This window comes from Mastomys coucha, unplaced genomic scaffold (genome assembly GCF_008632895.1).
Source record: "Mastomys coucha isolate ucsf_1 unplaced genomic scaffold, UCSF_Mcou_1 pScaffold16, whole genome shotgun sequence".
Taxonomy (NCBI): Eukaryota; Metazoa; Chordata; class Mammalia; order Rodentia; family Muridae; genus Mastomys; species Mastomys coucha.
In genome coordinates this window covers 6,133,855-6,151,275 of record NW_022196898.1, presented here as the reverse complement: position 1 = coordinate 6,151,275, position 17,421 = coordinate 6,133,855, and the positions used below count along the sequence as shown (strand labels likewise).

Sequence of the window (17,421 nt, the reverse complement as noted above, 5' to 3'; positions counted from 1 at the left end):
ATAGATTCCCATTTTGAAAGCTCTGCAGATTGGCCAATTGGCCAAGTAAGAGGATAATGTTAAGGAGATTGACAGTATTTTCCAGGTCACTTGTTGGTGGTCTGTTGGTTTCATGTTAGATGGGTGATTGACTATCTATTGGGTTGGTGGTTGGTGGTTAGTGAACTGATGCCTGGTTGTTTAGTGGTTAATTTGGTTGAATATTGTTGGTTAAGTGATGGTTGGCTGGTAGTTGTTTAGTTGGTTGGCATTTGCTTGGCTGTGGTTAGTTGACTGGTGATTAGTTGGTGGTTGGTTGTTTCAGGATTGCTTACCTGAAGTCTGGTTGGTTGGTAGGTAGGTGGTGGTTGGCCAGAAGTTAGTTGAGCATTGGTGGTTGTTTGGTTGGCTGATTAAATTTGCATACACTAGGGCAAACACTTGACTAATCAGACATGACCATTGACATGAAACAAATGAAGAGATGCTTTATCTGCCTTTTTTTTTCCTGTAGGCTATTCTCCTGAGCAGCGATGGACAGAACCTGGTGACTGGAGGGGACAATGGTGTGGTGGAGGTCTGGCAGGCCTGTGACTTTAAGCAGTTGTACATTTACCCTGGGTGTGATGCTGGCATTAGAGCGATGGATTTATCCCATGACCAAAGGTGAGCCATGTCAAGGGCAGTGTGATCACAGGAGCAGGTCCAAAGCTTAGCATTCTCCTGACTTCACCCAGATGGAGGAAAGACAGTACAGACAGGCCAAGCTGAAGACGAGTAAGAACCCTACGGAAGGCCCAGTTTTTCAATAATCGGAAATGTTTCTTAGAAGAATTTTGGCTTTGATATATTTTAAGCATTAACACATATAATAAATACAACAAAGCATTTTTACAGTATAATAGTATGGTACAGAAAACATCAAGAAAAACAGCATGCAGATCCAATCAGTAAAGTGCTTATTGTGTGAGTATAAAGACCCAAGTTCAGCTCTCAGAATCCACATAAAGATGCCAGTCATAGTGTGCACAGTTTTAACCTCTGCCCCATAGAGATAAGACATGCTGATCCCTAGGGCTTGTGGACCAGCGCGCCTATCCTAGTGCATGGGCTCCAGGACAGAAAGAGACCTCATCTCAAGAACCAGTGTCTGAGGAATGAAACCCAAAGTTGCTTTTTGGCCTACACATGGCACATGCACTACGTGTACACACACAGAGACAGACAGACAGACAGACAGACAGACAGACAATATGGCTTGATGCACTCTGAGCAATACACCTTTTTAAGGAAAGCGTATGGTTACCATTGGAATAGACCAGTAAGTACGTATAGCTTACTTCCTAATTATTTGTTTGTGCATGAGTGTTTTTTAAATGTGTTTAAAATGTCTTCTCAAGTAGAGTAAACATTCTTCCTTCAATTCATTCACATGCTTTTTGCAAATATCTGTTACCAACATTATAGCTGAAGTATCCTACAAAGTGCTAAGGGTACAGAATGAGGTGACCCAGCACATGACCCTAACCTAATTGTATGCCAAGGGAGGAGGACCAGAACCCTTGGAGGAGATGAGTGGCCATGTGGGAGGCTGAGGAGGAGACATTTGTCAGGCTGGGTCAGAGAGAGCCATATTAGTGTAGGAAAGGCGCTAACTAACTTCCTATTTCCATTTTAATGCTATTATTAATTTTGATTATGTGTGCTGTGCAGAGCAGTGCTGTAATTGGGACAGTTCATGCACAGGAAGTTTAACTGATAAACACATAATGGGGAAGTATGTACAGGACACATTTGTCTGATGATGTGCTGAATTAATGGCTAAGCACACTTAAGAATGTCATGAGACTCGAACTCTGTCATTGGTAGTGAGCCACCCAAGAGAAAGGAGCTTCTGGTTGGTTTAGAAGGCACAAGTAAGAGTGGACAGTGATGATCTCACCTGCATGGTGACAATGACTCAGAATGGATGTACTACGTCTGAAGGTTTTATACTACTTGCTGTTGTACAATAGCTAAGCTCTCCGACAGACAGAAGGAAATTGGTACCTGAGGCTTCAGGAAGACATGTGGTTCATGTATCCACATGTGGTGATGGATGCTAACATTTTCCTCTCTTTGGTTCATATAACCATAGCCAGGTTATATATATAGTGAACAGGTAAGGGGTGGAGTGGTTAAAGTACACTAAGGAAAAAAGGCCAGAATTCCACAGAAAAGCCCAGTCTTATCCCAGAGGAGGATGTAGATAGACCACGAATATGATAGCTGAGAGGCAATGGACCCCACGTCACACTAAAATGTGTGGTTTGCTGGACTTGACTTCACTCTCCAGCAGGGCTCTCCACTAGCTCAGCAGTTCTTAGCAGAAGTGAGAGGAAATGCTCAACCTCTCTCAGTGAACACAGTTAAGACTTGGGACCAATGTCAGCATAAAGTGACAAAGTGCATAGTTTTCCTGTCTCTTTTCACCGTCTCTGCTTTTTCAGGACTCTGATTACTGGCATGGCTTCCGGCAGCATTGTAGCTTTTAATATAGATTTTAATCGGTGGCATTATGAGCATCAGAACAGGTACTGAAGAGAAGCAGCAGAAGCCACATTCAAGTGAGTGCACAAGTGCTCTGTGGAAAGGCAGTATCTCTGGTGGGGCCGCTGGTCCGCATCGGCCTCTGTTTGTACATCCATCCCACCCAGCAGTCGCCGAACATCATAGTCGGGAGCCATTTCACCCTGTTTTTCCAGGACTGAACACCAGCTGCTGTCAAGCAAGCTTATATCATGTAAATTATCTAAATTAGGAGACGTTTTGGTAATTATTTCATATATCGCCGTTTATTGAGAAAAGGTTGTAGGAAGCCTCACAAGAGACTTTTGACAATTCTGAGGAACCTTGTGCCCAGTTGTTACAAAGTTTAAGCTTTGAACCTAACCTGCATCCCATTTCCAGCCTCTTTTCAAGCTGAGAAAAAAAAAAAAACACGTTTGATACTTTGTACATCATATGCATCTTATTTAAAGGGATACTTTTGTAAAAGTGAAACCTTGTATAAAGAAAGAGCAGCCTTTGTTAATTTACTGTGGAGTTACAACCTGCATGCTCCCTACTCCCCCAAGTCTTGATGGAACAGGTGCATTCAAGCTAGAAAATGGAGAGAACACAGCTTGTTCAAAAGGGTTGAATTTGGGCTCAATCCATAATTTTTGACATTTTCACTAAAATATGGTTTGCACTTTTTAATCTAAATTCATCCCTTCTAAGTGAAGTTTGCTCATATAGCATTTGGATACTAAGCCATTATTTGCCACTGTTGGTACTTATACAAAGAAAATTCAGCCCTGCCCTTTAGGACCTGAAAATGCAACAGAAAGGGAGCGTGGGTATGAGGGCCTGGTTTCTACTGTGTGTAAATGGAAGTCGCTATCATTAGTCCCATTGCGTTGACTTCCCAGCACCTGGACATCTCCCCTGGTGTCAGCCCATTGGCTCCGTGTCTACATGTTGGGAGGATCAGGATGCTAATATTTCCCCCTCTTTGGTTCTCAAATAGCATAGTTTAATAATGAGTCAGACCGTATTACAACAAAAATAAACATCCCTTCCGTTCCTTGTGAGATTCTCACCTAAAACCATACTCCTAGCCTAAGGCACTTCATCTTTACAATATAAAATGATGGCTCTCAAATGATTTTTCTATCCATTGTCCCAATCCAGCTATCACCCAGGGGTCTAAACATTTTCTTCATGTTTCTTCTTTGTATATTTGGTGACTGTATTGTCATAGATGTACATATCGTGTCGGTAGGGCTATGAGGCATGTTACAGGAATGTAATTTTCTCAGAATTTACACTCATTTGCAGTCATTTCTTTCAAACGATAAAACAGAATAATGGGTTCTTTGTATCGGCACATTGCACCAGAAGCATATCATTATTTATTGCCGTGATTACTTATCTGTCATCCACCTGTACTAGAAAGTTTTAGCACTGAATTATTCCTTCTTCATTGTTGTTTGTATTTATGAAATTCTGAAATTATGGAGAATCAGTGTACTGATTATGTTATTCATCACCAGGCTGTGAGCAATATCTTGAGTTTGTAGCTTAGAATTGGGAAGGCACTGAACGTCTGGAAGACAAGGTCATTTCATCTTGAGATCATGGTGAAATATTTTGGATATATAAATTCCTTAAGCTATTGTAACCATGTTTTATTGCAAAGATGTAAAATATGCCAGATGTGTGTGAGTTGGAAATCAAAAAAAGAAAAATAAAATATGCAAAGAATTCACTGATTGCCTCACACGTCACTGGATGCCTGGGTGTGCCTGGGTGACACATATTCCTTACACTGCTGCCCTTGAGTGTGAGAAATCAGCATCGCCTCAGGTAAGGGCCTCACATGCAAAACCATGAACAGAACTGTAGGAAAACCAGCAGTCTTCTTGTCCTGCCAGGAATGTGGGCCACAGGGGCCACAGGGGCCACAGGGGCCAGGAACCAAGTGGTAAAGAAAATACCTTACAAAGTGAGTATTACCAGATAATGGCATTTTATCTAAAAACCACACTTTGCAGTGTTCATCATCAAGCAGGAGTGACTTAGGCAAGGACTGAAGCCCAGAGGAGCTGAGCAGCTGCTGGCCACAGCAAGGTAAAGCTGCCAACTATATCCCTATAATGGAAAAGACAGGGCCAGTAGAACCCCAAGAAAGACTGGCCCTCTCCCCATCCTACCCCAAAAGCCAGAAACTTGCCAGGTTCCCCAGGCCTCCAGAGCACCTTCAGCTCTGCCCACGTTTTATCTGTCAGTTATTCCAGAAAGCCAGTCACTACCTAAAACATTTGGAAATTGCACCCTCCTTCCAGCACCATCACCTACACTGCCCCTAAACCTGCTAATCAGGACTAGTTTCTAATGTGACCCCTCTTTATGCCGTGCCCTGCTCAGCATTCTGCAGAAGTGATTGACAGCTTGTGAACTTAAGAAAACTTTCTGGGAGCTTTAAAGAACATAACCTAGTGTCCCAGTCCCCCACTCCACCCCCACCCCCACACACAATCAGACACGTTGTCCCTTGATTACTTTTCAACAACCCTGATTTGAGAACTAATGTCCAGCCCCAGGACTGAGCACACAAGTCCTTCAGGGGAGACATAGTTGGCTCAGTCACTCACATGTGTGCCCCCACCTCCACTCTCTGTAGCCAAGGATGAGTGTGTGTAGCCAAGGATGTCCATTTGCAGAGCTGGGGATGTAGCAGAGTACCTTGTGTTCATGTACAAAACACTAGGTTCAATCCCCAGCACAGAATAGACCAGGTAATTCCAGGTCATCTGCAGTTCCTGTTCTCAGGAGGCATTGGCAGGAGGATCAGTTCAGGGTTATTGTCAACTACTCAGTAAGTTCAAGAGCAGGCTGTGCTGCTGTCTGAGACTTCGTCTTAGAACAAAAACAACCACGGATTTTGCAATCTCTGAGAACCAATGCACCCAGTCTCCAGGGTTCTTCCTCCCTGGAGTGCACAGGGTACTCACACCACTGCACTTAACACCTTATCAAAACTGATTAAAATTCACTGGGTCATGCACACTCTTGTTTGGTAGGTAGAAGTACTCCAAAACCCATTCCCAGGCAACGTTATAGTAAAGACAACTTGTAAATTAAACTTTAATAAACAGGTACAGCTCTTCTTTGAGGTCAGTCAAGGCAGGGTACTGTTTTAGGTAATATGACAACCATTTGCACTGAAGAGACAGCAAAAACCGTTCTAGAAACTGGATTCTATAAGCCTTATAACACATTTGTTCGGGTACCTCCCTTGTAAGAGCCAGCTAAAGGCCTCAGAGGAGTCTCGTGCCCTGGTTTAGAAGAGAGACATCTGAGTACACGACTTGCTTTATAATTAATCCACACTCTGAATGTCACTCAGTAAAAGACCATTTCTATTATCTTTTATGCTAATTTGTAAGCCAATCATTACCCCACCCCCGAAAAGCCATTCTCTGGATATCATATCCTTACCATGATGTATCTGCACTTCCTGGAGTTGAGCTCTGACTCACAAATGACCTGGGATGTGAATATTGACTATCCCCAGGATGCATTATAAGCCAGCACACTGCATGCCTGTACTAGAAACTGCGTGATGACTCTTGGTCTTGCTCACTGGGTGAAGTGGCCCCTATGGTCGTATCATAGCCCTGCACAGGGGACTGTTACAACACACTGGCACTTTTCTCCTTTCTGGGACCATAAGCTTCTGGAGCACGGTATTGGGATTCAGACAAGATTCTCAGCAATATACAATAGACACATGATTGCTGAATACTCAGAGAAACAGGTGATTTCGAATCTCCAGGCAAAAAGGACAAAGTTCCCTGGGATGGTCAGGGCCCCAGAACCTTGCTCTAGCCCAGCGCACTAACCTCCCACTGCCTTCTCCCACCCTGCACCATAGTACTCAAGAACCCCTGCTGCTGTCAAACAGATCGATCCTGGACTCTTACACCCATCTCAGAGAAATGCCAAGTCCCAGCCAGCTGCAGAAGAGAGGCTGTTGAAGTATTTTGATTACTACTTTTAACCCAAGTTCACACAGTTGTTGAAAGTAGACAGGTGATAGATGATTTGAGTGAGAGCTTCTCTGATTGGGATGTAAGACCAGAATCCCAAAACTGGGGACCTTCCTTTGTAAATAGCTCATTTCTCATCAGTTAAGATGGGGGTACAATGATAGCTCTGACAAAGATTACTTTTAAGTATCCACACAAGCCCCTGTTGGCCACACTCCAATGAGAATGTATTTTCACTACCCAACATCCCTTCCCTGTTTTAACTGCTATGCATGTTCAGTGGGCAAACCAACCTATCTTCCTATTATATCTATGGAGACTGCCAGTCATAGCATTTAATCCCTTGAATCAACCTCTTGGACTCAGGCCTTGCCAACCAGGACACTTCCACTTATGCTACTTTGGCGATGCCATCTCTAGGTAGAGGTAGCATGTGGCCTGAAAGGGACTCATCAGAGCTGGTTCTTACTTTCTTAATTGTATCCTGAAGTGAGGAGGCAAACTTACCTTTCTCCTCTAGAGTCTCCAGCCTGTCACTAAGTGTTCAATTTGTTAGCAACCTTGGCTGTGCTGCCAGAGAAGGCCGCATGCAGCAGGGGAGAATGATAGCACAGGAAATGCTAGCCAGGAGTCCAGTGGGGCACAAGTTGCTCCCAGACATACAGACTTTACAGTTCCGGATGTTCAGTTTTCTAGTTAGATTCAGCTATCTACTTAACATGGCCCAGAGTTTTGGAAGGCGTTTCAGTTGGGGGATTGCCTGGGTTAGCCTGGCCTATTGGTATTTCCATGGGGACATTTTCCACTATAGGTGGTGCTGTTTCTCAGTAGGTGTGTCTGAGCAGCAGGGCAGTGGTAGCACACGCCTTTAATCCCAGCACTTGGGAGACAGAGGCAGGTGGATTTCTGAGTTTGAGGCCAGCCTGGTCTACAGAGTGAGTTCTAGGATAGCCAGGGCTACACAGAGAAACCCTGTCTTGTAAAACCAAAAATAAATAAAAAGGCAAGAAAGGAAGGAAGGAAGGAAGGAAGGAAGGAAGGAAGGAAGGAAGGAAGGAAGGAAAAGAGAAAGAAAGAAAGTATGGCTACTTTGGGACCATTATGGCACAGGAATTCCATTCATCAAGGAGAATTTATCCGAGAATGTCACTGAGAGCCTTGTGGTGACTTACTTGTCTCTGTGAGTTACATTACATTTCAATAAAATGCACAGCTTGTAAAGTTAAAAAATATACTCCATCTCACCAGCTCATGACCACTGATTGAATGTACTGGTTTCATGGCCCTCATTCCTGTCCTCTGCAGGGGTCAGCACACTGACTGCCTGGCTTCAATGCTTCCTCAACCAGGAAGCCAACCCCCTACCACCCGAGTGGGTACCTGGCTCACTGGATTTATGCATGTGGCATTTGTGTGCACTGCTTAATTAGCACCTATTTGTTCATGTGAGCAGCTATAACCAAATACCTCAGGCTGGGTAAATCATGAGCAATCAGAGTCTACTGCTCACAGCTTTCAAGGTTAGAAAGTCCAAGCTTGAGTGCCAGCAGGCTTGGTAAACCATGAACTGCTTGTAGATGTTACCTTCCATGTTCTCCCATGCTAGAAAGGGCAGGCAAACTCTTAGTCCTTTCATATAAGGGTACCAACTCCATTCACAAGGGCTCCATCTTTGCAACCTCACTATCTCCCCCTAAAGCCTCAACTCACTATCCAAATACTATGGAAGGTTGAGTTGCAAGCATGAGTTTGGAAGGAGAGGAACACAAGATGTCTTACCAGCACTCCTCCCAAACTTTTCATGGCTTATCAACGGGAATCCCCTTTTCAGTCTGGCTGCAGAGGGGAGACATGTGCAAAAGAGAAAGGCTTATGAAACCCAAGTTTCTCAATCAAAACATGACTGCTCACCCTACACCCCTTAGTAGCTAACTCCTCTTCACCATAGAAGGCAGCCGTAGATGGGCTTGAACAGGAACACTCCCTAGTTGTCACGTTCTAACCTGTAGCTTATCTAGTCTGCACTCCTGCTTTCCCAGTGATACTGGCTTTGTTTGGTGATGAATGGCAAGAACTTAACAAAACCAAAACTAAACCTATCAAAAGTCTTTCTTACTAGATACCACTTTGAAATGAAATCCAAATTTCTGCCACCATGTGGTAGGCACAGGCATTGGCTCAGCCACGATCAAATAGAGCCCAGCCCCCATTAATGCCATTCAAGCATTAGGGCTTGATCTGGGATTCCCAGCTTAAGGGTAACAGGGATGTGGTGGTACCCATCTGTTACCCTAGTGCTAGGGGAGGTAAAGAGCCCCTGAGTTCACTGCCAGGTTGGGCTAGCCATTTAATAAGATCCAGGTTCTGTGAGAAAGCCTGTCTAGAATAATATCTACACACACACACACCCCTAAAATAATTTTTAAAGCCCCAAATTCTCCATTGAGGTTGGAACTTCCCCAAAGCCCTTGAACCAACTCTGAGAACTCGATGTTCATATGATAACCTAGAGTCCTTTGTGTTTGCAAACCTTGTGCCTTCCTCCAGAGCTCTGTCAACTGCCAAAGATGCCTCAGGAAGAGGGGAGAAGTTGATCTAAAGCACAGTCAATGAGAAGAGAGACACTATTTAAGCCTAGTCTGCAGAATCCCAGGTTGGCCAGGCATTTACCTACTCATTTGTCAGGACTAAAAAAAATAACATCACCAAAATGGAGAACTTTGGCCTGCTGAGTGCTTGGAATTCATGGCCACAAAAGAAGGTTGGAGAAGCAAATGGAGAACCAATGTGTCTCTGATTTTCTCCTAACCTCCTGTCTCCCCTCTGAAGCTTGTCATAGATATCAGGATTCTCTTTCCCATGGCAGGTGCTAGAAACTAGAGCCCTTTCACAGAGCAAGCTACTCATCCTGAAACTAACTTACCTTCACCTTAGTATGCTGTATAAGCTGTCTTAGTCACTGTCCTATGGCTATGAAGAGGCATCATGACCAAGGAAACTCTAAAAAAAGAAAGCATTTAATTGGGGGCTTGCTTATAGGTAGGTTCGGAAGTTTAGTTCATTATCGTCATGGCAGGGAGCATGGCAGCAGGCAAGCATAGTGCTAGAGTAACTAAGAGCTGCATCCCAACGCATAGGCCAAGAGAGAGATTGTGAGTTTGGCATGGGCTTTTGAACCTCAAAGCTCACCCCTCAGTGACACACTTCCTCCTGTGAGGCCACACCTCTTAATCCTTTTAAAATAATGACACTCTTTGATGACTAAGCATTTCAATACATGAGTCTATGGAGCCATTCTTAATCAAACCACTAGACTGGCCATAAAGAAATACTCTGGCTATTTTGTCTGATCATTAAGACTCTAATTCCAGAATGGGTTCTGTGCCATGGCCTAAAGGAAGAAGTGCTACAACTGAGAAGCTCAGAAAAGCCACGGATAAGCCTGCCTGTCTTTCATCAATGTTTGTGACATCAGATCAAAAGTTAGTCCCATCAACTATGCTCACACAGCTAATTCAAGACAAGCATAAAAAAACCTGAGTCTCTGGCAGGCAGGAAAGAAGGTTGGATGCTGTAGGATGCTTTAGCAAGTATTAGCCAGCATTGTGAGAAGGCCTTTGTGTGTTCATCTGCTTGTCCTGTTTTGTTTGGAAAACGGGACAGCATTAGCTCAGTCAGTAGAAATGAGATAGATCTAATAGGAACATGGGGCTTGCAGTCAAGCATGTAGACTTCACACTGTAAAGCACAACCAACTCTAATTTTAGGAAGAAAACCATAAAGTCCACTTGAGCAAATATCCTTTGGCACCTCCATCCCCAGCAACAGTCCATCAGGTTAGAACAGCAGGGCCAAGGTATATATAGATAACCTAAGATACCCTGCAGAAAATAGATAACCTAGCCATCCTGTTTGTTAGGTGGTTTTGGCCCGTGTTTGGCTCTTGCAGATTATGACAGAAGTGCAGTTTTTAAAATATTAACTTGCTGACCCACAAGGAAATTCCCCACGCTTGCTATAACTACAATAAATACTGTGTACCCCTAGACTTGAGGCTCTCATTTCTGACCCCTGCTGTAATGGTGAGAGTCCTTGCAATAAAGACACAATAAAGACCCTTATGTGTTTGCATTGGAAATGGCTGCTTGGCGGTCTTTGGGATCTCGGGGATTTTCAGAGAAAGCAGGAGAAGCAGAGGAAAACAGCTACACCAAAAGACAGACACAATATGTTGTCACTGCTGCCTATGACCATCACATGAACACTGAGCATAACCATGGTGATATGGAGAGGCTATTGAAGGCCCCCTGGGTCCCTCACAGCTTGTATGACTATCATCCTATCTTCCCAGCAGTGCACAGAGTTGACATTATCATTCCAATCATCCTTACAAAAGATCTGAGATTCAGAGAGGTCAAGTGTCTCCTCCAATGACACATCAGAAATTATCACTATATATGAAACACTCAAGAGTCCAATGAGAAATGCCCAGTACGGACAAATATTTTTGGGTTTTTGTTGTTGTTTGGTTGTGACACAGGTTGTCATATGCCCAGATGGCCTAGCATGAGCTATGTCCAAGCTACCTTCAAACTTAAGAAGATGCTTCTGCCTCCTTATTGCTAGGATTACTGGCACAAACCATAAAACCCAACCTTGGTTTTATGTAACTCTTCCCATAAACGTATTAGGTAAAATTCAAAGATATGTATAAATACAGCTAAATAAAGTTAAACCTTGGGCATACTGATCAAAAGGGACCAGGTGCAGCTTCCAGGAAACTCAGCTTTGTGCATTGTTGTCTCTTGACCAGTTCACTACAAGGTATTTGGAAAGAGAGTGCCCTGCTGTTAAAATCTCATCCTTAGAGGAAGTGTAAACAATAACTGCCCTTCCTCCTAAGGTCATGAAGAGAAACCAAGGCTTGATTCCACTAGGTTCAGTCTGGGGAGCCAATGAGTTTATTACGCTTCCTGGCATGCATAGGTGAAGGGTTATAGGCAGGAATGTAGATGACCTTAAAGCTGCTATCCTGGAAGATCTGTACACAGCAAAGATAGTAATTTACCCAAGACTAGGTACATAAATCCCCCACCCTCATCCTTTCCTGCCGTATATCCTCTACCACCTCATTCCAGGCCATGTGCATCAAGGCAAATTTTTACACAAATGGTTGGGAAGGGTGGTTGGACACTCAGGTGAGGCTCCCATGAGAAGGGTCAACTGCCAACAAGCAGGCCCAGCAGAACTGAAAATGGCAAATGCAGATTGGCTTGAAGGAGACGACTGGCTAACTTTCCCCGATAAGTACCTGAAGCAACCTGTCTGCCACCCTGGTGTTGGAGGCAAACCAGGTCGTGACTAAAATTCTAACGATGAAAAACAGACATAGTGTTCTCTCTCAGGAGTGCTGGGTGGCCACTGTGCTCTGATTCAGTCTTCCCAGGTGCCCGAATGGTGGGGGTCAGGGAGCGGTGCTGTGTTAGTTAGGGTTGTGGGACTCTCACAAAAGAAGCCTAAGAAAGGAAAGCTATTGTAGATCACAGTATCTCAGAGCACATAGGGCCTGGGAAGAAAGGTATGGCAGAGTTAATGGCAATGGGAGCATTTGGGGTGAGCTCCTTAAGAGATACTAGACCTGGAAGTAGGGACAGGAGCCAGGTCTAAGGAGAAAATTGGTGCACATTTAGAGAGAAAGCCATTGACATCAGTGAGTGGGCATGTGGGGTACTGGCCTGGGGATATTGGGGTGATTCTTTGAGAGAATTAGGTAGCTCTGCATTTTTAAGTTTATAAAGAAAGACAACACAATTAAGAATCAGGAAAAAAATAGATGCAATTTTAGCAATATGGAGGGAGGATTAGATGGCTAAAAAGCTATCCCACTGCAAAACACCTAAAATACTGGAGAAGGAGGGAAGGTGGGACATCTAAAAGGCCAAAACCAAGGCTGATTTATTGAGGAATATTCTAAAAAGCCTGTAATTTCCTAAACATGTTTTACCAAGTGTAGTCTCCGGAGTACTGAGGTGAACAAGTTTAAGATGCATCTATCAAAACAAAGTCCACGAACCAATGGCCTCCACTAACCCAGAGGTGCCAAAGACCAGAAAGAGTAAACAGCTGCAGAAAGAAAGAAATTCCTTCCCACATTGGCTTTGTGTGTGGAAGGAGAAAAGCCTTCACTGGAAAATTATTCACATCCCTGCCCGCACTTGTGTGATGTCAAAAGCCCTTTGCCAGAGCGAGCAGGGACTGAGCAAGCAGGGTCTACCTGAGTGAGCGGACTGACCAGAGCAAGCAGAGGTCCTAAAAGTCAATGCCCAACAACCAGATGAAGGCTCACAACTATCTGTACAGCTATAATGTGTACTCATATACATAAAATAAATAAATCTTAAAAAAGTAAATAAATACAAATTTGTGTATGAGAGAAATAGACTCCAAGTCTTCAACAATTTCTCATGGTCAAATTTGCATAAATCTTCTCCCTCCCTCTCCTTTTTGTTTGAGGAGAATAACTGGAATCAGTAGCAGCAGCAGTCATCAAAGATGTCAAAAAAAACTGTGTTTACCAAAAGTAAACTGTTTCATGTTTGAAATCCGAATATATTTGCATATTCTGAAGTATTATTGGTTGTTTCTAAGCAATTTAAAGGGAAAAAGAAGCATGAATGTGTCGGAACAGTGCTTTATTTTGAAAAAACAAAGCAAATTTAAAAAATAGCCAAATTAAATTTCATGAAATAAAGAGAGCTATTAGTAAGACCTGAAGTATAATAGGATGCACCGCAGGTTAGACTCAGCTGGAGAAAGAATTAGTGAAAGAAAATTTAGTCATAGGAAATTGTCTAGAATGAAAGATGGAAAGCAAAGACATGAAAGCAGGAAAGAGAAGTAAGAATCTTTGATATATGTTCAGTTTGTGTTCAAAAATAGATGAAAAGCAGCATTTCAGTATTCAGAAGTGATGCACGAAATGTTCAGGTCTTCAGAGCAGGAAGTTCGATTTATAAGCAGAATTAATATATACTTACATGTGTAACAACATGCACCACCAAAACCAAAGAGGGAATCTCAATCCTGAGAGAGGACCTTCCTACCTGAGAAGCTAGGTAAATAAGTGGCCACTGGGAGAGGTTTTCCTCAGAGATGCCATTCCTAGGCATGCCCATGCTTGTTCTAACACCACTAAGCAGACTCTGGGAAAAACAAAACAAGAGAATACATGAAGTTGGGAGAGAATACTTGGGATGGGAATAGGGAAAGAACTGGAAGGGAAGGGAAGGGATGGCATTGATTAAGGCACATTATATGCATGTATGGAAGCTTCAATAAAAATCATGTCAATAAAACCATCTCATACTCAAAAGAAAGAAAAAAAAAGAGATTCTTAGAGAGAGTGCATCATCCATCATCCTCCAACCCCCATCAGACATCTGGCTGATTTCCAATAAGAAGAAAATAAAAAAGAACCACAAGATGAAGGGGTGGCATTTTTCAGGGCCCTTGAAAGGAAAATAACAACCAATATTTTGTGTTCTGCATTAACAAAGCAAAAGTTTGTCAAGAGTGATGCACAAAAGACATTTGTAGGTAATTAAAAAAAAAAATCTAAGTAGCCCTTCACAAAGGGACTTCACCTCTCCAGGCAGAAAACAGCTGGACCTGAGGTAGGAAGCTGAAACTGAGCAGGAACCAGGAACTCTACCGGCCAGCTGGACAGTCGCAACACTAGTCTCTGATACAGAAAGAAAAAGAAGATGCAGAGATGGAGAAGTCATTCTGGTCAGTGGTCTCCACCGCAGGAAGGAAAGGCGTTCCCTGCCAAAGCTTCCAGGACCTTGTGTCGTCTTCGGGAAGGTGGCTAAGGGAGACAGTGGTCTCACATTTTGTTACAAACTACCTGAGAGAACTAATAAAGGTGTGTGTGGGGGGGTTATTTTGGCTCATGGCTGGACACTCCATTCCACAATGCTTCAAGCAGCACACAGAAGATTTTGAGAGAGATTTTGAGATTTTGGCAGAGGAAGCCTGTGTACCTCATGGCAGAGTGTGAAAGAAGAGACCAGGGTATCGTAATCCCTTTCAAGGGTGCTGTGAAATGACCTAAGACCTCCAATTAAGGCCTACCTCCTAAGGACTCCATACACTCCCAAGAGCACCATAGACTGTCATTCAAGCCTTCAACAATGTGCCTTTTGGAGGGCAGTTCAAATCCACTCTCCAGGAGGGTACTGGTCCTCACCTGAGCAGGGATGGGCTGTTCATGATGCAGTTGCCTCCGAGGTGCCTGTGCTCCTGTAAGTATCCCTTTTCCCGTATTCCTGCAAGCAACTCCAGTAAACTCATTGGATGAACTTTGGCAGAAGAGTTACTTTGATCTCCCAATGTCTCTCTGGGCAACCAGGAAAAGTCCCATGCCCTCTACAGCCAGAGACAAAATAAGTAGTCCCTCTTTTAAGTGGTGACCTTGGGCACTATCTTAGTCAATTGTCATCAATATGGCAAAATACCTAAAAGGAAAAAAAAAAACTTCTGTCACCACCCTGGCATGTCACCTAGTTGGTACTGTCCATCAGTGAATGAAGGTATTGGTTAGATCAAAAGCCTTGTGATCCATCTATCAGTCAGTTGTCCATTCCTGAATCCATGAACTGGTGACCAAGTTGTGACAATCAACCTTTTGGGGAATCTTTCATATCCAAGTTATAGAGTGTCTAAACTGATGATGCAAAATACTGAATGAAAATGGCTAATTCTGGACCAGCCCATAGTAGACAACTCACAGTTGACAATGATTCTTCTTGATCATTTCATAAGCTCGGGAAGATAAAATCAGAGTGGTGCCATTGATTGAGTGGGCTCAGAAAAGGAGTAGGCGACTATGAGTCTAGTTGTTTCAGGATAGCAGGGCCTTGCTTTACTCTTAGTTTCTGAGATTTGTTTCCTCGCTCTGCTTCCCCAGAACGGCTAGAATGCTAGAAATTCATCTTTTTCCTCTCCTTGTGTGTGTGTGTGTGTGAGAGAGAGAGAGAATGAGAGAATTAAGATTGCAAAGAGAATGTATCTCTGTCATAAAAGGATAGCAGCATTTCCTTACCTAGCCAGTCTCTAGACACACCAGCCTTAGACCCAGCCAGTCTCTAGACACATCAGTCTTAGCTTTTTCCAGCCAAGACTGCATCAAGTGGGGTCCAGAATGTCAAGTGACACTTTGCTGGAAAACGTGGAAAGCATCACATGTTGAAACGCTGATCCTGTTCAACTTGATTATCCTGTTTCACAATTAGAAATGAAGAAACTTCCAGAAAGAGAATGTGCATATCCAGCACACACACGTGTGTGTGCGCGCACACACACACACACACACACACACACACACACACACACACACACACACACACACGCTTTATGTTCTGGCCTGGCTTTTGTTCTAGGAGGGTCTTTTGGGAGGGGAAGAACTAGAGATGAAATCAGACCTGTGTTTACACAGCTCTTCTCATTGGACAGGACTTAGTTTTTGAAAGTTTGTAAACTAGCCTTCCAATTTAAATTGAATAAGTAGGTGCAGCTGAGTAAACGGAGAGACCTGCCTCTGCAACCATGTGCTTTCACTTTAAAATTACATTGATGAGGAACAGAGGGGGGCTAGAAATGAAAAGAAGAGAGATAGAAGACAGGCTCTTTAAAGGGGAAATGTGAGAAAATCAAGAATCAAAACAGAAGTCCTCTTTGCTCTCTCTCTCTCTGTGTGTGTGTGTGTGTGTGTGTGTATGTGTGTGTGTGTGTGGAGGGGGGGCACTCAGACTGGAACCGCCAGGAGAAGGCTGCCTCCTCAGACCTGCCTGCAGTCAGGACTTAAAGCCATGAGGTTTCCTCAGATGGCCCAGATAAGACAGTATCAACTGGGAGTCTTCCCACAGCCCACCTCAAAGCCAGAACAGACTGCTACCTGATGAGAACAGGGAGCCATTTGTAGCCATTTGTCAATCAGTTGTCCCCACCCCAACCTACTGTATTCAAGTCCCACTCTCCAATGCCCCAGAACACAGTGTATTTGGAGATCACGTCCTTCAAAGATTCATTGGGTTCAACTCTAGGGTAACTAGAGTAAAAGGAGGCTGGAGGGCCGCAGGTAGACAAGTGAAAAACAAAAAACAAAAAAACAAAAAAAAAACAAAAAACAGGCTACCAGATGATTGCAGCTCCGGTTTCAGAAGACACCGTAATGAGAAACTTCAGGAAGGTAGAGAGGCAGGCATCTAAACAGGACCAATAGGGGTAAGGAGGACTCCAGGGGCTCCACCTCAGCCCTGTTCCATCCTGATGGGATTAAGATGTGACTTTCTCTCTGGGGCTCGGTTTCCTGTCTTTCCTCGGCCTCCAAGGGACAGAGAGGTATCTGTGCTTTCATCTCTCATGGTGGGAAGGAGAATTCTCCCAGAGGGAGGGGGAACGGGGAGGGCAGGCAGAGGGGTGCTGGGGGTGGGGTTAGGCCAGGCTCCTAAGCCAAGTTACTGGATAAATATAGATCCTGTAGAACTACTGCTCGTCATCCCTAGAGGAGCAGGGCTGGAAGATGGCCGATTCCTCACTCTACACACCCCGAGAAGCACCAGAGATACAGCCAAGCCTCTGCTCGACAGCTTTATCAACTATCTGAACCCTGGCTTCTGGGCCTTGGAGCTGGGAAGAGCTAAGAGGAATTGTTAGCATTTCTTCTAGGCTCCACTCCGCAGTTACCTGGCAACAACCAGGTATGCCTGACTCAGTATAAAAGGGGCTGCTTGCCCCCCTCCTCTCTCTCTTGCTCTTTTCCCCTCTTCCCCTTCTGTCCCTTCTCTCCCCACTCTCTCCAGTAGCT

At 44.0% G+C, this 17,421-nt stretch overlaps 1 protein-coding gene and 2 long non-coding RNA genes across 7 annotated transcripts in view; 2 read left to right on the top strand and 1 right to left on the bottom strand.

Moving 5' to 3' along the window:
• Nucleotides 1-4,270, top strand: part of Nbea (neurobeachin) — a 551,294-nt gene extending 547,024 nt beyond the window's left edge. For all 5 annotated transcript variants that reach the window (XM_031373880.1, XM_031373884.1, XM_031373881.1 and 2 more), the window contains 2 exons: nt 494-645; nt 2,469-4,270. In XM_031373880.1, the coding sequence (XP_031229740.1) occupies nt 494-645; nt 2,469-2,559 (243 nt within the window). In that variant the 3' untranslated portion in view covers nt 2,560-4,270. The remainder of the gene's footprint in view (nt 1-493; nt 646-2,468) is intronic.
• LOC116092891 overlaps nt 1-17,421 on the bottom strand; it is a 36,395-nt gene that overhangs the window by 17,072 nt on the left and 1,902 nt on the right. The gene's annotated exons all lie outside the window — the stretch shown is intronic.
• Nucleotides 16,880-17,421, top strand: part of LOC116092889 — a 4,184-nt gene continuing 3,642 nt past the window's right edge. Inside the window, exons 1-2 of the long non-coding RNA XR_004119550.1 lie at nt 16,880-16,955; nt 17,089-17,314. This is a non-coding gene — a long non-coding RNA (uncharacterized LOC116092889). The remainder of the gene's footprint in view (nt 16,956-17,088; nt 17,315-17,421) is intronic.